The 21,859-nt window shown below is 51.9% G+C and overlaps 1 protein-coding gene across 1 annotated transcript in view; it reads right to left on the bottom strand.

The window, feature by feature from the left end:
* The window catches only part of LOC145714939 (matrix-remodeling-associated protein 5-like), a 31,381-nt gene extending 10,528 nt beyond the window's left edge, over positions 1 to 20,853 (bottom strand). The window contains exons 1-5 of the mRNA XM_081794483.1: positions 20,742 to 20,853; positions 18,231 to 18,449; positions 11,717 to 11,846; positions 11,098 to 11,488; positions 3,857 to 8,836 (exon numbers count right to left, since the gene is read on the bottom strand). Of these exons, the coding sequence (XP_081650609.1) occupies positions 3,857 to 8,836; positions 11,098 to 11,488; positions 11,717 to 11,846; positions 18,231 to 18,421 (5,692 nt within the window). The 5' untranslated portion in view covers positions 18,422 to 18,449; positions 20,742 to 20,853. The remainder of the gene's footprint in view (positions 1 to 3,856; positions 8,837 to 11,097; positions 11,489 to 11,716; positions 11,847 to 18,230; positions 18,450 to 20,741) is intronic.
* Positions 20,854 to 21,859: the final 1,006 nt, after the last annotated feature.

Here is a 21,859-nt window from a genome sequence, read left to right as displayed (position 1 = left end):
GTCCGGGGGGTGATCTGCTCTCACGTGAGGCACGAAGATTCTACGGGTTAATACAAATACGTTTTGCCGGGAGAGAAACGCAGGCACGATGCTTTCGGGATGAAAAGCCCTCTACTTCGAGCAACATCCCTCCTTAGATCATTACGCAAACATATGACATCAGTGTTGAGCGGATCAAAGAGGTCCTTAATTCCCCTGTGCGCGGAGCCTCTGCTGAACTTCAGAAGGTTTCCAAAACGCTGGTGAGATAAACCTAAGCGAGGAATGAATAGCTCCCTCCAGTGCGATTGCCATCAGCATAAATCATTCCTGTATCATCAAAATGGACAGAGGAAGGAAAAAACCCCTCTGATCAGAATCCAGGCCTGAAGGACACAGCCGCGTTGAGAGAGAAAGACAGGGAAGGGGAAGCAGTGGGCCGTTCGTGGTGTCTCGTCAGATGTTCCTTTCCTCCGTCACCTGGAAACTGTTTTGCCGCCCAGATGAAGTGGATGCTCACCCTTGCAAAGCCGAGAGCTCTTTGGGCATCCCAGCACTCCCAGCATGCACCCTTGTGCTGGGCTGAATTGCGTCCCCTCCCCAACTTGTACGTTGAAGAAGCATCCCTAGGATCTCAGGACAGGACTGTCTGGCGATGGGGTCTTTCAGGAGATAATTATGGCAACATGAGGTCGTTGGGGTGCATTGTATTCGGGGAGGGCGTGTGTCCGAACAGGGACAGGGGATGATGAGGACACAGACCCACACAGAGGGATGACGATGTGAGGACACAGGGAGAAGACGGGGTCTACAAGCCAAGCAGACAGGACAGAGGAGGAACTAGCCTCAGCCCCGCCTGGATCTCAGCCCCCCAGCCTCAGCCCTGCCTGATCTCAGACCCCAGCCTCAGCTCTGCCTGGATGTCAGCCTCCTCGACTCCACCCTGCCTGGATCTCAGACCCCCAGCCTCACCCCACCTGGATCTCAGACTCTCAGCCACAGCCCTGCCTGGATCTCAGACCCCCAGCCACAGCCCTGCCTGAACGTCAGAGTCCCAGCCTCTAGCCCAGCCTGGAACTCACGCTCCCAGCCTCAGCCTGCCTGGATCTCTCAGACTCCCAGCCTCAGCCTTGCCTGGATCTCAGACTCCCAGCCTCAGCCCTGCCTGGACCTGAGACCCCTAACCACAGCCCTGCCTGGATCTCAGACCCCAGCCTCAGCCCTGCCTGGATGTCAGCCTCCTCGTCTCCACCCTGCCTGGATCTCAGACTCTTGGCCTCAGCCCAGCCTGGATCTCAGACTCCCAGCCTCAGCCCTGCCTGGATCTCAGACCCCCAGCCTCGCCCCTGCCTGGATCTCAGACTCCCAGCCTCAGCCCTGCCTGGACCTGAGACCCCTAACCACAGCCCTGCCTGGATCTCAGACCCCCAGCCTCGCCCCCACCTGGACGTCAGAGTCCCAGCCTCTAGCACTGCCTGGAACTCTGCCTCCCAGCCTCAGCCCTGCCTAGATCCGAGACTCCCAGCCTGAGCCCTGCCTGGACCTCAGACACCCAGCCTCAGCCCCGCCTGGATCTCAGACTCCCAGCCTCAGCCCTGCTTGGACCTCAGACCCCCAGCCTCTAGCCCTGCCTGGAACTCAGCCTCCCAGCCTCAGCCCTGCCTGGAACTCAGCCTCCCAGCCTCGGCCCTGCCTGGATCTCAGACCCCCAGCCTCAGCCTACCTGGAACTCAGCCTCCCAGCCTCAGCCCGCCTGGGTCTAAGACTCCCAGCCTCTGCCCTGCCTGGACCTCAGAGCCCTAGCCTCAGCCCTGCCTGGAACTCAGCCTCCCAGCCTCGGCCCTGCCTGGATCTCAGACCCCCAGCCTCAGCCCTGCCTGGATGTCAGACTCCCTGCCTGGGCCCTGCCTGGATCTCAGACCTCCAACCTCAGCCCTGCCTGGATCTCAGACTCCCAGCCTCAGCCCTGCCTGGACCTGAGACCCCTAACCACAGCCCTGCCTGGATCTCAGACCCCCAGCCTCGCCCCCACCTGGACGTCAGAGTCCCAGCCTCTAGCACTGCCTGGAACTCTGCCTCCCAGCCTCAGCCCTGCCTAGATCCGAGACTCCCAGCCTGAGCCCTGCCTGGACCTCAGACACCCAGCCTCAGCCCCGCCTGGATCTCAGACTCCCAGCCTCAGCCCTGCTTGGACCTCAGACCCCCAGCCTCTAGCCCTGCCTGGAACTCAGCCTCCCAGCCTCAGCCCTGCCTGGAACTCAGCCTCCCAGCCTCGGCCCTGCCTGGATCTCAGACCCCCAGCCTCAGCCTACCTGGAACTCAGCCTCCCAGCCTCAGCCCGCCTGGGTCTAAGACTCCCAGCCTCTGCCCTGCCTGGACCTCAGAGCCCTAGCCTCAGCCCTGCCTGGAACTCAGCCTCCCAGCCTCGGCCCTGCCTGGATCTCAGACCCCCAGCCTCAGCCCTGCCTGGATGTCAGACTCCCTGCCTGGGCCCTGCCTGGATCTCAGACCTCCAACCTCAGCCCTGCCTGGATCTCAGACGCCCAGCCTCAGCACTGCCTGGACCTCAGACCCTCAGCCTCAGCCCTGCCTGGATATCAGACCCCCAGCCTCAGCCCTGCCTGGATATCAGACCCCCAGCCTCAGCCCTACCTAGATCTCAGACTCCTAGCCTCAGCCCTGCCTGGACCTCAGCCTCCCATCCTCAGCCTTGCCTGGACCACAGACGCCCAGCCTCGGCCTTGCCTGGACCACAGAGCCCCAGCCTCGGCCCTGCCTGGATCTCAGACTCCCAGCCTCAGCCCTGCCTGGACCTCAGACTCCCATATTCAGCCCTGCCTGGACCACAGAGTCCCAGCCTCCACCCTGCCTGGATCTTAGACTCTCAGCCTCCGCCCTGCCTGGATCTCAGACCCCCAGCCTCAGCCCTGCCTGGACCTCAGACTCCCAGCCTCCGCCCTGCCTGGATCTTTGACTCCCAGCCTCAACCCCACGTGGACCTCAGCCTCCAAGCCTCGGCCCTGCCTGGATCTCACACTCCCAGCCTCAGCCCCGCGTGGACCTCAGACTCCTAAACTCAAGTCCTGCCTGGATCTCAGACTCCCAGCCTCAGCCCTGCCTGGATCTCAGACCCTCAGCCTCGGTCCTGCCTGGACTTCAGACCCCCAGCCTCAGCCCTGCCTGGACTTCAGACTCCCAGCCTCAGCCCTGCCTGGATCCCAGACCCCCATGCTTGGCCCTGCGTGGATCTCAGAGCCCCTGCCTCAGCCCTGCCTGCATTTCAGACCCCCAGCCTCAGCCCTGCCTGGATCTCAGTCTCCCAGCCTCCCAGACGTGGAGAGAATAAACGCCTGTCTCTAAGGCACCCTGCATGTGGTCCGCTGTTAATGGCAACCCAAAGAAATGAATAGAACCCTATGTGTAGGTACCAGTCAAAGGAATGCCTCATGCACCCCAGACGGGCTGTGCTTACACCTGCCGGCCAATGGAAGGGCAGGGGAGTCTGCTCACTCCTGTCCTCACCCTCACGGCACCCCACAAGTGGTGGAGGACTTGTGTGCTGAGTCTCTCAGGGAAACGGCAAGTGGCTCCTTTCTGAAATGTCCCTGAGCCTCAGTCATTCCTTATCCAAAGAACCTACTACATGTTTCCATGGACCCACTAAAATCTCACATACGTTAGAGCCCGAGTAGGGGTTCTGGTTCCTTACTTCCGTTCCCTCTAAAGGAATATCCTTGTATCTAGGTTCTCAGAGGTCCCCTCCTGTCCCAACCATCTGCCCTTTGCCCAGAGTCTGCAGTTTCGACGAGGGTCACACGCCCAAGTAACCCCTTCCTACACAAGCCCCAGTTAAAACGCAGACACTTGAACGCCTTACCTGTGGAAACCTTTGTCCAGGTAATGAAAGGTGTGGGTTTCCCCGTTGCCTCACATGGGAACATAGCATCTGTCTCCGCGGTGACAGACACAGTCTGAGGGGATTTGGTGATGATTTGGGGCTTTTCCCCATGCGTCCAGAATTTGGATGCGGGCGGTCCTCCAGCAGAGAACAGCTTGGAGCTGGTCTGATGGAAGCTTCTGGAAGGCTGGCCAGATGATACCACGTTGGGGACGGAGCTCCGGGTGGAGTAGACCACAGGGATGTTCTGTGCATTTGTTGAGGGCGGCCCCGTGGCCCGGGGAGGGTGCAATAATGGAGGTGCGGGGGGACCAAAGTCCATGTGGATGATGCTCTGGGAATGTAGCCTATTGTAGGGACCTGGGTTGACTTTTTTCTCTCTTACACTGGGGGCAGGGGATGTAGGCGTCTGGGGCTTGAGAGTAACTCCCAACTGTGGGAAAGAGAGAGTCCTGTTGAAAAAGAAAGGGAATCTTCCATTGGGATAATGGGGTACGCTTGAGCTTGGAAGCTTGCCACCAGGTTCTCTTAGATCTGGGATGTTGTTATTCCCAAACACTTTGGGGTTGACACTGAACCGGTCCATTCCTTGGTCAGTGAACTTACTAGGAAGGCGAGGTTTGGGCTTCTGCGGTGAAACCATGGGACTGGTCGTACTTGGTAATCTCAGAGTCGTAAAGTGCTTATTTTCTGGCAAAGCCCTTGAAGGGTATGCCGTTATTTCCGGTTTGTTGGTCAAGTGACGAGGGGGCTGGAGAGTTACAAAGTACCTAAAGGAGCCTTCTGTGGCCACATGTGGTGGCCTCACCGTTCCCCTCGGTGGGATTGGTTGGGCAGGAACTCTGGCTGGCTGGTGGAAAAGTTGGACTCGCCCAGCCTTGCCGTCGGGGCCACGTGGAAGACTGTTTTGGGCCTTTCCATCAAATGCTTCCTTTCCCAACTCTTGCTTTGGAGTTAAGTTAAATTTATTCTGGTTGGAAGAAGGGGTGGATAAATCATGTGGCCTCAATACATGCTGTGTTCCCCCGTTATTCACAGGGGCTGCTTTGGTTTCTGGGATCCCCACGTAATTCAAGAAAACGTTTTCCTTGGAATCTGTTAACGGTGGTGTCTTTGAAGAAAGAGAGGTGGGCTCCGTGATGGTCTGTGCCCAGGACACAAGAGTGGTGGCCAGGAGAGGGGATGCAGTCCCCTCCGCAGGGGCAGGAGTCGAGGCAGGATTCCAAGGTGTGATTGCAGCTGGAGTCGTTTCCCGATGATCATGAGCACCAGTGGTGGTTTCTGCCTCAGTTGAAGATGGCTCTACTTTTATGCTCAAGAGAGGGGTTGAGACACCCCCTTCTTCTGGTTGAAACAGTGTAGATGCTGTGACTGACGGAGGAAACTCGGAAGGAAAACCCATATCCTCCGACCGTTTAAGAAAGGGTGAGTTTGTAAGGGTTTCCACAGAGCTGGTAACAGGTGTGTCTGTCTGTGGCTTCCCAGGCCGGGCTGTCCCTGGGGGATTCCAGGGTGAGGTTCCGGGAAAGCTAGACGGAGCAGATTCCTCCTGAAAGTCTCCCACAGTGGAGACCTCAGAGCCGGAAGGTGATGCAGCATTACTCGAGGGGTCATCAGGGACTGGGCTGTCCGTTTTATGCTCACTGATGTTTGTGACACCATAATTCGTCATTTCCTTTCCGTCCGATATAGGTTTATAGGTGACTGGAATGGTCTCCTGGAGTTTATTGGGTGACAAGTGTCTTTTTGTGGTGGTTGTCACAGAATCTTCCATGGTAGTCCTCTCACGTGGGTCCCCAGTTGTCAGAGAAATGGTTGTAGATAAGAGTGGAGTTTCTGGACTGGGGACAATGACATTTTCATGTTTGCTTTCTGGGGAAGGGCTGGGTGTCGAGGCAGACGTGGGAAAGCTCGCTGTAGAAGTGGAATGCCAATGTTTATTTGGCCTCTTCCCATGTTTCCTTCTTGGGGTTCCTTTGGGTACTGGTTCTGCCTGCTTCTCCGTTTGCGCCTGCTTGGGGACCCCAACTGTGCGGCCAATCCAAGATGTCGGCACCGGTGAACTCTCCACGTGCTCTGGAACCTTCGCCTCAGGTACTTGAGTAGGTGGAGTAGAAAAAGTCTCCGTCGGGGCAAAAGTCGTGGGCGGGGTTTGTTTATGCCTGTGTCGGAATCTGTGGGCGCGTAATCTCTTCCTCCCGTTGGGTCTCTTTCGAGAAGGGTGAGTGGCCGGCCCCCAAGCCGAAGTGGCCTTTTTGGTTGGCATCGCTGCTGTTACCGTGGTGGGGTCCTTGTCAAAGAGAGCACCCAGTGTGGTGTCGCTGGGATGTTCCGAGGGAGTGATGCCATTCATCACTCCGGGGGCAGAGTCCAGCGGAGGGGTAGATTTGACTCGCTTTCCCATACTATTAGGATCTCCGGAGTTTGTGGGGTCTCTCTCGGGCATATCTCCTTCCTGCGGTGTCTGAGAATTCTCCTCTGTGCCCTTTTCAATCAGCGGGTTTCCCTGAGTGCTTGAAGCACCTTTCACAAGCTGGGTGTTGTCTGTTTGTCTCCGTGGATGTCCTTGTCGTTGGACAGCTGGCTCCCCTAATGCGACACTATCTAATGGCTCAGATGTCCTGGAGTCATCAACCCACACGATGGGGGTTGGCGTAAAGTGATCGAAAGTCAATTCTTTCCTGTTCTCTTCATCTGGCTGTGAGTCAGCCTCCACATCTGGGTCAACGTAGGACACAGTCTCAGACTCAGCCAAGGCGATGGCACCCAGTGGAGACTCATACCCATTTGACGTAGGCTCTGGCACGGACCCAACATCTCCTGCAGGCCAGCTCTCTGTGCCTGTGTTTTCATCGGTGGGCTCTTCGTAGACCATGTGCAGGGTCTGGAGAGTAGGAGAAGATTCATAAGGGATGGATATCAGTACATTGGCGGTAGCCCACTTTGGGTCAACTTGAGTGGGAGTTGTATCCTCAGTCTTAGAAAAGTCATGGTCAGTAAATTCTTCCAGATGCGTGCTTGTCACTTTGGGTTCAGTGACAATCACTCCATCATGTCCACTGTCCGGTCCCATCCTGGTTGAGGACACAGTGCCGGAAACCTGATCGTCCTCACCAAATGGAAATGCATCTGCCGAGGTTTCTTCAGCGCTGGTTGTGGTCCGTGCAGGACCCTCCTCCCCTACCGAGGGGGGAGGGACGGCAGGCAGGAGGGGCGTCACCTCCGGACCCACGGATGGGGGAGTGGTGGTTTTAATGACCCGGGGCATTTCGGTTCCCTTAGGGAGATTTTTCCCACGTACTCTGGCTAAAATGTCTGCCCAGTGCTCTGGATTAATCTGTTTGTTTGCCATATTTATCCTTCGTCTGGACTCAAACGCTCTGCGACCTTCTGCGATGTTCGTCTCTGGTTCTTTTTCAGAATTCTTCCAGGGTTTGAGTTTTCTTCGCCCTTTCTTGGTTTTCTGACCTCCAGCGACGGCATCGTCCTTTGTTTTGAGGAGCTCCTCTTGGTCCTTTGCATGTAGAAATCTCCTTGAAGTGCTCTCTCCGTCTCCTATGCCTGAGCCACCTTCGTCCTCTACGACATCTCCTGGCACTCTGGAAAGAGTCTTCGCAGCTGGGTGTCTGCCTTTTTTGGATGACCGGCCAGATCCTTTCCTACTCACAGTGACCCCCACAGTAAAATGATCAGCCCCTTGCCGGTTGACAGCCACACATCTGTAGTAACCGCCATCACTGACTTGGACCTTTGGGATGGAGAGAGTTCCGTTGGCCAACACGGATGCATGGGACGTGTTAGCCAGATTATTTACTATCCTTTTGTTTGGAAGGATCCAACTGAGCTGGGCTTCGGGTATGGCCAGCGCACTGCAAGGCAGCATCACAGGCTCCCCTACGTTCTTTGGAATTGTCAGTGTATGTCCGTCGGGAGGCTGAGTGGCAGGTGGTTGCACAAAGACCCTGTACACCATCTGGTCCATTTCATCCCTCACCTGGGCGATGCACTGGTACAAACCCGAGTCTGACTGCTCTGTTGATCTGATCCTCAGCCAGCCGCTGGTGACGATGGAGAACTTGCCATGCTGGTCCTCCATGGGTGCTTTCAGCACGGAGCCATTCGGGAGCACCCAGGAGATGGATGGACTCTCAGAAGCCTTCACGTTACAGCTTAGCTGGCACGGATCCCCTTCCAAGACGATCTGGGCTGTGTGCACTGCTCGGCTGGGTTCGATCATGACCCAGCTTCTGCTCCGAGACTGCCTGGCCTCTTTGGCGGGCATTGTTAACGAATAGTGGGAATGATAGGAGAGCAGCACCTTTTTGGCCGTACTCTGACGTCGGTTGAGTTGGATATCTATGGACGGCTGCATGACCCATTCTGGTTCTGCGAGAACGTGGGCTCTGACGCCCGTGTAGTAAAGGGCATCGTCATCGGCGTCTTGCCTGTACTGGTAGCTGACCTTGGGGTCTTTGCCGAGCATGAGCTCTCGGTTTAGCCTCACAGGGACCTCACTGTAATACGCGATCAGTTTCCACAGCTTCTCATAGTTTTCCCGAGTCATGGGACACTCAAAGTCCAAAGCAACCGTTGCATTTATATCAATCTCTTGGGGATCTGTCTGGTTCAGGTGGATTTTGTACACGTCCGTTGGCTTCTTGATGTCACAGACCAAGTTCACTGTGTTCCCGTGTTCGTCGGTCATATTCAAAGAGATGTTCCACGGGGGGAATTGGAACCTCTCCAGGGACAGCTGGCCGTCACCGTCTTCTTCTTGTTCCTGGTCTTCCTCACTGTTCCTGGTCATGTTCTGTCTCAGAGGGGACTCTATGGAAGGCTTGAGACAAGTAATGTCCTTCAACTTGTGAATCTCTTGCTTGTACAATCTTCGGGGACTGGAGCACGTGGCACATAGCTGACCACCTTCATAGGCTTTGTCCTTTTTGCACTTCAGAGTCCCTAAAAGGAATCAACAAGCGTGCAGTAAGTCAGGGAACCCAAGAGCAGCATGCCTTGCACATGCAGAGGATGAAGGCTTTCAGTGTACCTTTATCTCCTCAGTGCATGTACATAATGATTCAACACTCACCCACTTCTGTGACTTCACCAATGACTTGAAATCCATTTAGCACAGAATGTGGTACGGAACCCCGGTGTTTGAACTCCCTGACAAGGAGTAATGAATGCTTTTTTTTCCAAAAGTATTTCCAAGTTATTTTTTTAAAAAAGTGACTCTGTTCACACACCCGATACAACTTACCTTCTCTGAAGGTCCAGGAGAATCTACATAAACAAATGCAACCAACCCATGAAAAGAGTTCGAGGTGAAAGGTCCCACTTTTGCCATGAATCACATCGTATCTGTCTTTCATGATTTTTTTGGTTGCCATAATTTTTCTTCTTTTTTAATGTTAATTTATTTTGAGAGAGAGAGTGAGTGGGGGAAGGGCAGAGAGACAGAGAGAGAGAGAGAGAGAGAGAGAGAGAGAATCCGAAGCAGGCTCCATGCTGTCAGTGCACAGCCTGCCTCGGGGCTCAAGATCGCAAGCCACGAGATCATGACCTGAGCTGAAATCAAGAGTCAGACACTTAACCAACTGAGCCACCCAGGGGCCCCGGTAATTTTGCATTTCAGGCCACGTTTATGTTTTGGATTCCCATTCTACTCTTGTCTTCCTGGACACCAAGTGTTCCAGAATGTTGTCTGTATCTGCCTCTTTCACGGCCTTCAGCCTTCTCTGCCCATGGACTCATTCATGATGAGTGCTCCAGGACTTGGCCTAGGTGGCCTCACCTACATGTATGGTTTTCGTCACCATCCATTTTCCGATGACGGCTGGCATACGCGCTTGTCCAGTCAACACACATCGTACAAACTCCACACCCGTTTTCTACTTGACGTGCCTGTTTCCAAGTCCCAGAGTCTCCCCCAGGTGACATTTATGAGACCGAACTAGCTTGATATCTGCTCACTTCTTTCCATCCCCGCTGGGAATAAACCAGTCAAAGGGCTATCATATGACTCAGAGCACGATAAACCTCCTAACTGGTTTCACGAGATCTGGTTCTGCCTCTCTGAATGCAGTTTTCCACGTGACTTTCAGAGTAAACACCTCAACATGCAGATATAATTGTGTCGCTCCTTCACCCAACACGCACAGATACAAATATATAGATACAGTGCATGCAGACACATAGAGACACATACGCACACACAAAAGATACACAGACACACATGTAAACACATGCACACACCAAATATCCACAGACATACGTGTATGTGCGTGCACACATAACACACACACACATGTATCTCCAGAATGGCCAAGACGGCCGTCTGTGCAGGAAAACATCATATTTTCACTTCCCTGATCCAATGTTTTGCTGGTAAAGGTCTACCCAAACTGATTTTCAACCCCCTGCCACATACCCAGTGGGGTTTGGGGACTATCTCCCAGCAATGAAATATGAATGGAGGTGACGGGTGTCTTTTCTAGTTAAGAGTATTAAGAAGCAAGGGGTGCCTGGGTGGCTCCGTTTGTGGAGCGTCTGACTTCGGCCCAGGTCATGATCTCGCGGTTCGTGGGTTCGAGCCCCGTGTCGGGCTCTGTGCTGACGGCTCGGAGCCTGGAGCCTGCTTCCAGTTCTGTGTCTCCCTCTCTCTCTGCCCCTCCTCCGCTCATCCTCTCTTTCTTCCTCCCCCTCCCTCCCGTCAAAATAAATAAATAAACTTAAAAAAATCTACTTTCTTGCAACTTCTGCACAGCCCTCCTGTTTTTTGTTCTCTGGATCAGTGCAGAACATCCCTGTCACCCATTCTCAAGAGAGACGTGTCACAGCCACTGGCAGCCTTCCCTTTTCCAAGCATCTTTGAACACCTCCTCATATAACAGGAATGCAGAGAAAGTCCCACATGTCGCCGTAACCCAGGGCTGCATGGAACACTCCAGATATTCAGTTTAGGACAACCATAGTCAACCATATAAAACTGAATGATCATGGCCTCACAATTGCCTGACGGAGACAGCCGTGAGAATTATAGAACCGAGGTGCCTCAGCATCTACGCTGCAACCCTTTCCACGGGAAGCTTCCTGCCGTGCTGATTTGGTGATGTTCTCTCCACAAGACAAAGCCATGGCACCACGCTGGACGACATCAGCTCTCCAGAAGGGTGGGCACCGTGCAGGTGGGAGCCACGTTCGCCGTGCTCTCCTCTTACCTTTGGATCTGGCGTCCCATTCCAGAAACCCCTTCATGTTGCAGTCACACGACCACGGGTTCCCATGCAGGTAAAGATTCTCCAGAAGAGGCATGTTCTGAAGCATCCCCGTGGGGAGAGTCGTAATCATGTTGTCCGCTAGGTAGAGGTGTCTGATGGTGGAGACTCTGAAATAATCCAGAAACGTGAACGTGGAGAACGTGCCAGGGTGTAGCTGCTGCAACTTGTTTCCTTCTAAGTGGAGCAGCCTTAGGGAGGTTAGGCCATTGAAAGCTTGTGGGTGGATGAACTCGATCTTGTTGTGGTCAATGTGCACCCTCGTCAAGCTCCGCAGCCCCTGCAGGGTCTGAGCCGTGATCACACGCAGCTTATTGTAGCTGAACTTGAAAACCTACAAAGGCAGGGGCGGAGCGGAAAAGCCTGTTTATAACAGACAAAGCCACAAGCAGGGACAGAAACCAGAACAAAGGGCAGAGAGGGAATGACGTGAAGCTGGTTTTTAACGGGAAGAAAAAATCGGCAATGTTATTAATCGTTGGGGAGCAGGATGTCGTTTCCCCTTGCTCATTAACGGTCGTAGAAGCTGCAATTCCCGATGCTTGTAAAAGCCCGGGTTTACCTGGAGAGAGCTGAGGTCTCTTAAAGCCCCGTCGGGGATGCTGGGGATGTCGTTGCCATGAATCATAAGCAGCTCCAACTTGCTCAGTCCCGCAAATGACGTTTCTGACAAAGCCTGTATACTATTAAATCTAAAAAAAAAAAAAAAAAAAAAAGAAGAAGAGTTGGAATAAGAAACAGTGAATACTGGGGCGCCTGGGTGGCTCAGTCGGTTAAGCGGCCGACTTCGGCTCAGGTCATGATCTCGCGGTCCGTGAGTTTGAGCCCCGCGTCGGGCTCTGTGCTGACAGCTCAGAGCCTGGAGCCTGTTTCAGATTCTGTGTCTCCCTCTCTCTCTGCCCCTCCCCCGTTCATGCTCTGTCTCTCTCTGTCTCAAAAATAAACGTTAAAAAATTAAAAAAAAAAAAAAAAAAAAAAAAAAAGAAACAGTGAATACTGAAGCCCCATCTGGGAAAGATTCAGCAGTCTGCCCAGGAACCATTTACCCAATGTTGAGTCTGAGGTGTACTGGTGCCATTTCTTGCTTTGTATCCTTGTCCGTTTCTAGGGTCGAAAGGAAAATGACCTACTCTTACTGGCCTTCACTCGGTTCAGGAATATTCGCTGGATATTTTGACTAAGAATGTGCTAATGCAGCTAGAGGTGATTTCAGGGACACAAGTAGGATCTGGAGTCGAAAGGAAGCTGGTCCAATGGCCCCTTGTTGGAAACGTCCAATGGAAAGTGTGCATAATGATGGATGACACATGGGTCATTGAATGCAAAGAATGAGCATCGATGCCAGGGAACAGGCAGCTTGGAAAGGAGCTTTGCATCATGTAATGACAGGAGGAGGTACTCCAGGCTAGGAAAGACCAAATTAAAGAACGAACACTAACACCAGCTCTCTGTTTCACCAGGACCAGTGGCCATTTCTGATGGATTCTCCAAATTAGTTGTAAACATTTTGGTGTCTTTTGGTTTTCGTGTCGCGTCAACATTGGTAAAGATGTTTTCTTGGCCAGTTTGAAAATTCTTCATCTCCGGGATGCCTGGGTGACTCAGTCAGTTGAGCGTCTGATTTCGGCTCAGGTCATGATCTCGCAACGTGTGGGTTCGAGCTCAGAGCCTGGAGCCGGCTTTGGATTCTGTGTCTTCCTCTCTTTCTGCCCCTCCCCTGCTCACGCTTTGCCTGTCTCTCTCTCAACAGTAAATAAACATGAAAAAAATTTTTTAAAAAGAAAATTCCTCATTGCTACCTTACTGATGGCACAAGGGAATCCCCAGAGTCAATGCCTAGAGAAGGCATTCTAAAATGAGTGAAGAATTCTGTATTGGAGGGCAGTTGCTTTGTGCCACTGCTTCTGCTGAAATACAACACATGTAGCCTGACATTATTTATGACTTCCCCATAGCACCTAAATAAAAGGAAATAGATGTTGTAAGACAGTGAAGGTGAATGCTCATAGCTAAATACAACAGACAACGCCAATTTCTTTCCTTTTTAAAAATAAGTTTTTAATGATTATTTAATTTGGGAGAGAGAGAGAGCATGCGAGCGGGGCAGGGGGCAGAGAGAGAGAGAGAGAGAGAGAGAGAGAGAGAGAGAAAGAATCCTCAAGCAGGCTCCGCACAGCCAACACAGGGCCCGACTCGGGGCTTGAACTCACGAACCGTGAGATCATGACCGGAGTCAAAATCAAGAGTCAGACGCTTAACTGACTGAGCCACCCAGGTGCCCCATTCTTATAAACACATATGTGCCCAAACCCTGATTTCGAAGTCAAGATCTGGTTAATGACTCCTCTAAGAGCCAGCCTGAGGAAGCATCACTTTTCAGCTATAAATTCCAGGAAGAATAACCTCCAACAGCAAAACCACTCAGCTTGATCGCTTGGACGTCTACAAAGAACGACTTTAAACACTGCATTGTTTTATAAGACCAACTTAGGCAAAGGAAACACTCGATGCAATGAAATGTATCCTGTCTCGTTAGGAAAACGCAATAGGGCTTTGAAGTGATGCACGGGTAAAATACAGTAAAAAGTAATCATGGCTGCTGTTTGCATTTAACTCACAGAGTCAACGGACAATTACATAGAAAGGCTCCCCCTTCTGGATTAGACAGCATGGATATTGGACAGTGCCCAGAGAACCATTTGGGCATCACAGCTGAGTGGGGATGTGTTAGTGGCATCCAGTGGGTAGAGACCACGGGTGCTGATGAACATCCCACAATGCACAGGATGGCCGCCCACAAAGAATGGCTCAGCCCTTGATATCAAGAGTGTTGAGATTTGGAAACTGCCCAAGTGGAAGAGATGCTGACTGTTGGTCTATCTATCCATCCACCCATTATCTATGTATGTATGTATGTATCTATCTATCTACCTACCTATCTATTCACCCATGCATCCATCCATCCATCCATCATCTATCTACCTATCCATCATTCCATCAATCCATCCATCTTCTACCTATCCATCCATCATCTATCTATCTATCATCTATCTATCTATCTATTCATCCATCCATTAACCAATTCATCTGTTCATCCATCATATACCTATCCATTGATCCATCCATCCATCATCCATCTATCTATCCATCCATCCATCCATCTGTCCATGCATCATCTACCTATCCATTGATCCATCCATCCATCATCTATCTATCTATCCATCCATCCATCCATCTGTCCATCCATCATCTACCTATCCATTGATCCATCCACCCATCATCTATGTATCTATCTATCCATCCATCCATCCATCTGTCCATCCATCATCTACCTATCCATTGATCCATCCACCCATCATCTATTTATCCATCCGTCCATCCATCCATCCATCCATCTGTCCATCCATCATCCAGCTATCCGTTGATTATTGATCCATCTATCCATCCATCCATCCATTCATCTTCTATCTACCAATCCATCAATCCACAGATCCATCCATCTATCATCTATCTATCCATCTATCCATGCATCATTTATCTATATACCTGTCTACTGATCCAGCAATCCATCCATCTATTGATCCATGGATCATGTGTCTATTATCTATCTATTATCGTATATATCTATATACCTATCCATCTATCCATTCATCCATCCATGTATCCATGTATTATCTATCTATCTATCTATCTATCTATCTATCTATCCATCTATATATATATAATCTATCTATCTATGGTAGTTGTTCAAGCCCCGCGTAGGGCTCTGTGCTGACCGCTCAAGAGCCTGGAGCCTGCTTTGGATTCTGGGTCTCCCTCTCTCTCTCTGCCCTTCCCCTGCTCATGCTCTGTCTCTCTGTCTCTCTGTCTCTCTCTCTCTCTCTCTCTCTAAAATAAATAAATAAATACAAACATTTAAAATATACTTGGAAAGTAATTTTTGAAAAAGCTCTGGGGCTGTGTCCAAACAGGAAACAGCAGATCTCTGTTTCAATGCCGACTAAACACCCTGCAAAAACATCTGTGCGGGAATGGGAGAGTTCAGTAGCGCTTTGCCAACAATCCCTCATTCCTTGAGAGCATGCTGCTCCTTCCAGATGGCGAAAACACAAATCAGACCCTGAGTCCTGTCTGTATTAGACATCGCCCTTGGTTCTTCCTCCCTCCCCCCCCCAACAAAACACACAAAAACACACAATGACACTAACATCATCTCCTTGCAGACTGATTTCCCGAGACAGTGCTGGGATATAAGACTGATCTAGTGGGCACCGGGCTGGCTCAGGCAGTTAAGTGTCTCATTCTTGATTTTGGCTCAGGTTCACGATCTCCTATTTCATGGGTTCGAGCCCTGGCACTGAGCTCCACGCTGACACCATGGAGCCTGCTTGGAATTCTCTCTCTCTCTCTCTCTGCCCCTCCCTGATCATGTGTGCACTCTCTCAAAAGAAATACATAAACATTTTTTAAAAAGAGTGATTTGAAAAGTGGCATGTCGATTCCTATGACCAAGTTAGCCGGCTGGATCTTATACACTTGTGTGCAGTGAAGCCATACCTTAGCTGTTTTGTTTTTTTCTTTAATATTACAGAAAACACCCGAAAATATTATTGCCATCAACAGGGAAAGGAAGGACCTCAGTATCTATGTACCGCTCCAGTGGCAAAGCTTTTGGGACCCAGTCATTTATAGTCTTTACCATATAAAGTCAGCTTAAAATGGGGCACCTGGGTGGCTCAGTCCATTAAGCATCTGGGTCTTGATTCTGGGCTCAGGTGGTGATCTCACGGTTCATGAGTTTGAGCCCCACGTCAGTCTCTGTGCTGACAGTGTGGAGCCTGCTTGGGATTCTGTCTCTCTCTCTTTCTCTCTCTCTCTCTCTTTCAGAATAAAGAAAGCTAAACAAATAAAGTTGGTTAAAATGAAGCCACCAGAAACTATGCTCCAGCTGAGAAGCTAGGTTTCACATGTACAAAATACTTCACTGTAAAGAGGAGTAGGGGACAAAAGCCGCGGAAATCGTAACTGCGATAAACGCAGCCTGACAGGTCGTAGCCCAGTGCTGTTGTCTGTACAAAGCCACCGTGTACATCTCCCCTGCCCTGTTTTCCCACCCCACAGTCCAGAGCCCCAGTATACAGCAGGCGGCACACGCATGCCTTGTAGGCAGGAGCACAGCAGAAACCTGTCGTCCTGCTCGTCACTGTCACGCTTTCTAGGGGGCTGCACGATGCCCTGTGGGATGCCACGTCCTACTGTGTGCACTGCCAGGGGTCGGGCTGGAGGGACCAGGGGGCTAATCACAGCTGGTGGGACCATAGGCTGAGAAAGACAGCAACGGTGCGGAGACAGGAGACTTGGGCTCAGGTCATGATCTCATGGTTCGTGGGATCAAGCCCCGCGTGGGGGCTCTGTGCTGACAGCTCAGAGCCTGGAACCTACTTTGGAATCTGTGTCTCCTTCTCTCCCTGCCCTTCTCCCCGACTCGTGCTCTGTCTCTCAAGAATAAATTTTAAAACAAAATTAAAAAAAAAAAAAATTTAACCCCCTCTTCTGGCAAAGTCAAACTATTTCCCCTACTGAGTTATCATGATTCTGGTTGGATTTTCAGATACTCATATCATAAGGTCTCTCAAGATCTTACTGAGAAAATTACTCAATGGTCTACTGCCTTCGATTAGGGAACTTTCTATCTTACTGTCTTAACTTTTCATTCTCTTTTTCTGCTACAGGACTTTACAAATACAAGATTTTTTTTAAGCTTCTGCTAGAAGATGCCAAGTGCATTTACAATTATTTTGTTCATTGGCCATTGCGTTTCACTTAAAACATCCCGTCTGAGGCTAGTCACCAAAGCCTAAGTTATTTTTGTTGTTTTGTAGGTGGTAGAAAATAGCTTACATATTTTGTTGGGTAAGTCCAAATAATTGTTTATTATTTAATTTTCACATGAGTACCTGCAATTTAAGGCAACTAATATTTATGTATACAAAGCATTTATGCACATGAAACGATATTTTAAAATACAAAAACATATGTCTCTACATAAATCTATATAAATATAAATCTATATGAATATAAATCTACCTGAAATGCTGCATAAAACCTCTCATAAAAAATATTCATATTTTATTTTATTTTTTTAAATGTTTTTATTTATTTTTGAGACAGAGAGAGACAGAGCATGAGCAGGGGAGGGGCAGAGAGAGAGGGAGACACAGAATCCGAAACGCGCTCCAGGCTCTGAGCTGTCAACACAGAGCCCGACGCGGGGCTCGAACTCACAGACCGTGAGATCGTGAGCTGAGCCGAAGTCGGATGCTTAACCAACTGAGCCACCCAGGCGCCCCAAAATATTCATATTTTAAATAGGTAAAAACTACAAGGCCTTTTTATTCCCCCAAGAGCACAAGTGCATCATCCAGATAACTTACAGAATGTCGGAGAAGTCCAACTGATTTTTAAGTTATTTTTAGTAGTTTCTTTTTTTTTTATTTTTTTATTTTTTTTATTTTTTTATTTTTTTTTAAATTTTTTTTTTCAACATTTTTTATTTATTTTTGGGACAGAGAGAGACAGAGCATGAACGGGGGAGGGGCAGAGAGAGAGGGAGACACAGAATTGGAAACAGGCTCCAGGCTCCGAGCCATCAGCCCAGAGCCTGACGCGGGGCTCGAACTCACGGACCGCGAGATCGTGACCTGGCTGAAGTCGGACGCTTAACCGACTGCGCCACCCAGGCGCCCCAATAGTAGTTTCTGAAGTCTATTGAAGTAATGTTTATATATTTATGTGTGTATCAGATACATTTGTGTCTACTCTACGGTAGGCAATTGTTTTCAAGGGAAATCTGTAGATACGTTGAAGTTATCCAGGATGCCTGGTTATTAAATCATACGACTGTGGTTCCAGTTGACGGAGCAATTCAGATAATCGCCCCCAAAGGACTGCATTTACAGAAAGTCGTACACGCATCGACAGTTTCGTAAATGCACGTACATGTGTGAAAAAACAAACACAAAACCAAACACGCAACGGAAGAGGCTGAAATTGTTCAGTAAGAATGTGGTACAAACCCCAGATTGATTCTTTCCACATGTTTAGAGATGCCGGCGGGCACAGACGCCAGGGACCGAAATGCGCAGTGGACCTCGCTGGGGACGTAGCAGGCGCACGGGTGAGGGCAGGCGAGCGCGGCTGGTGGATGGCCCCAGAGCAGAATCAGCACCACGGACAGGGCTGGCCACCGCGCCCGGGATGATGGCATCTTGTCCTGATTCGTTATCCCTGGACACCTGTCGTGGGACCACAGAAGGAGAGCCGTTTATTGTCGGGTAGCGCGCGCACGTGCAGCGAACGTTCTTCCAATTGTGCAAGATGGTTGGGGGGCTTCCCAAGACACCACCGCATGGTGTCCTTCACTGACACAAGATATTCGGGCCAAGAGACTCGAAACTTCTTTTCCTGATCTTTCCCCGCGATCTGGAACCATTATTTCGGAGGTCATCTCAATTCCTGACTTTGACGCTCCCATTTGGAAATCTGACGCTGTGACGAGCGACGGCATGGAATGGATGGAGACCAGACACACAAAAATATACGTACATGTGTGTTCATATATACAAATGTACAGATATTCGTGTATACATTTGCTCATCCATATAGAGAGAGGAGAGAGATACTGGCGTTTCTATAATAATAAAGTAACTTATTAAAGTAACTATAATATATAGTTTTATGTCTATAGTAACATAATATATATTATAATATTCTTATAATAATAAAGTATCTGATTAAAGTAACTATAATATATAGTTATATATAGTAATATATATATATTATGTTTCTATAATAATAAAGTAACTGATTAAAGTAACTATAATATATACTTATATATATATAGTAATATAATATATACCATAATATTCCTATAATAATAAAGTATCTGATTAAAGTAACTATAATACATAGTTACATATACAGCAATATATATATTATGTTTCCATAATAATAAAGGAACTGATCAAAGTAACTATAATATATACTTTATATATATAACAATATAACATATATTACTATAATGTTTCTATAATAATAAAGTAACTGATTAAAGTCTCCGCCTCCAATGTTCATTCCGAGCCATTATATATTGTACATATTTGACTGAAAATAAACTTCTCAACAAGGTCGTTATTAAGAGTATACCCTTCTTTGAATGACATTCCTTGAGGTGTTGCATATGTCCTCTTACACTGTTTAAGGGGTGCGCGCTCACTGAAGCAAAATGTATTCCACTACATGTGGGTGCGTGCGCTATAGGGGAAGAAGTTGGTGAAATCCGACATCAGATAAAGAGGAAAGGAATTGACCCACAAAACATGTGCAAAGAAACGCGATCAGTGAGGCCATGCGCGCAAACATGGAAATGCGCGGATATTTCAAGCAACAGTTTAGAATATGCGTGGTTATTTTTTATTATTATTATTATTATTATTATTAGGTCCATGCTTTGCGCATCCGTTAATCATGTTATGTGTTTCTCACTTCTTGCAACGACTTTATTTAAAAAAAATAATACACGTGTAAAGTGAGCAAAAGACACGCGCGTGCTCTGGGAAGGTGATAACCGCGGGCAACACGCTCTGATCCGCTCCCTCAGGCTAGGAATCCGGAGCTGTTGGTCCTTTAAACAACCTCGAGATAGACACCTTCTTCGGCCTGAGCGCGTCCTCTCTTGCAGCCTTTCCAGAGGAGGGGCTCAGCCTCCTGCAGCCTCCCCCGCCGACCGCGCCCGGAACGCGCGCTGTGCCCGCGGGCCACCCGGGCCCCCGCGCGCCGACGCCTTCTGTAAAGCCTCGGCTCTGGCCGGGTCGTCCCCGGAGACCGAGAGCGCGCGCCCCAGGGAAGCCCGGGCCCGGCGCCGCGCGCGCGGGGAGGTGCCCTGAGCCGGAGTCGCCGGAGCCGCCCGAGCCGCCCGAGCCGCCCGAGCCGCCGGAACCGCCGGGGCCGCCCCGGGGAAGGGGGGGGGGGGGGCGGGGGAGGCTGGCCCCCGCCGGACCAGCTGGCCAGCTTCCAGCGCCGCTCCAAGGAAAATACGGGGTTTCCCGGAACGCGGCTCGGCTGGCCTTGCGGGGACCCGCGCAACAGGCGCCGTCCCTCCCGGGGGGAAGACTTGTCCGGCTTCCGTGCGGCTCAGCCGCCAGCGGGCCGAGGGTCACCCACATTCCAGAGTTCGAGCAGGAGGCGGGGGGACTTTAGCGCCCTCCGGGGAGGCCCCGCGGCTCTGCTGTCCCCTCCCACGCCAGGAGGGCTCGGGTTCCCTCGGGGGTCCCACGGGCGCCTCCCTGGAAAGCAGGGATGGGTAGGCGCGAGGTGGCCCGGGAAGGGAGCGGAGAGGTTAAGGCGACGGGGATCTTCCCGCCAGATTCAGCCTGTCTGTCCTTCCCAAAAAGGCCCCGCAAACCCCCGGCCTAGTGGCCTGTGCGCCCTCGTCCTCGCCCCCACCCTTGGCCGACCCCCAACTGCCCCCGCGCAGCAGACACCGCGCCCCCTTCCCCGCGGGCGCCCAGGCCGCCCTCGGTCCTCACCTGTCCTCCGGAGGCCGCGACACACGGGAGCGGGGCGCCCTGACTCACCGCCGGGGGTCCGCCGGGGCCATGCCCTTCCCGGGCCGGGGGCGAGGCGGCGAGGCTTCCCAGCTCGGCGCGGCGAGCCGGCGCCCTTTTATTCGCGTCGCCGAGAGGCTTCCCCGAGTCCACGCCTCGGCCCACCCCCACCCTGCCCTGCCCCACCCCGGGGAGACGGGGCGCGGGCCCGAGCCCAGGGACCCTGGCCGCGCGCGCTGCGCTCAGCCCTCCTCGCGCCTCTTCATCGCGCCTCGCCCGCTGCGGCTGCGGGAGCGGCCGGGGCCCAGCGCGCAGCGGCTTTGGGACCGAGTCCCGCCGATCCCGGAGCCAGGCCGGGGACTAGGGGCCGGGGGCGCGCCGGGGTGCCGAGCCGGGCTGCAAAACGGCCGCCTTTCCTTCCGGGGAAGGGACAAGGCGCGCGCTTTGCACCCCTCCGCGCGGGCCGGAGTTTGCTCTGGCGGCTTCCCCCGAACCCGTGTGCGGGCGGGAGCCCCCTCCGGCAGGCCCGGCTGCAACGTGAGACCCGCAGCCACGCCCTCCCGCCTCTCCGGTGGCTCCTGGACGCCCGCCTCTCCCGGCCGCCAGACTCGGCCTGCCCGGAAGGTGGGAGCGCGCTCCTCCCGCCCCCACGAGCGGCCTGCGGGGGCAGGGCGGGGGCGGGGAGCCGCGGGGAGCCTCGGTGCCGGCTGCGGGAAGCTGGGGGCCACCTGGGGAGGGGGCGCGACAGCACAGCTGGAGAGCGCCGTGTGTCCAGGAGCCAGATGGGGACGCAGGAGAAGGGCACCCAGCTTCCAGAAGGAATGAGGGCCCTAGAAAGTTAGGAAGGGATCAGGTGAGGACATTCCGCGCAGAGACACCCCCCCCCCGCCCCCCAGCCCCTGGAAGAAAGGACAGAGCTTCTGTGAAGAGAGAAAAAAAACTAGGTGTCCAAAGGCCAAGATTCAGGAAAAGAACATTCCAGAGGTCCTGATAGAGCCTTTGCAAGGCCGGCCATGAGACGGGGAGTCTTGGGACGCGGCCGCAAAGGAGCCCGGCGCTCGGTTGCTTCTGATGCCTGGAGTCCGGGCTGCCTCGGTTTC

This window comes from Panthera onca, chromosome Y (assembly GCF_046562875.1).
Source record: "Panthera onca isolate mPanOnc1 chromosome Y, mPanOnc1 haplotype 2, whole genome shotgun sequence".
Classification (NCBI taxonomy): domain Eukaryota; kingdom Metazoa; phylum Chordata; class Mammalia; order Carnivora; family Felidae; genus Panthera; species Panthera onca.
Note: the sequence above shows the minus strand (reverse complement) of the source record. Positions and strands in the feature narration are given on the sequence as shown.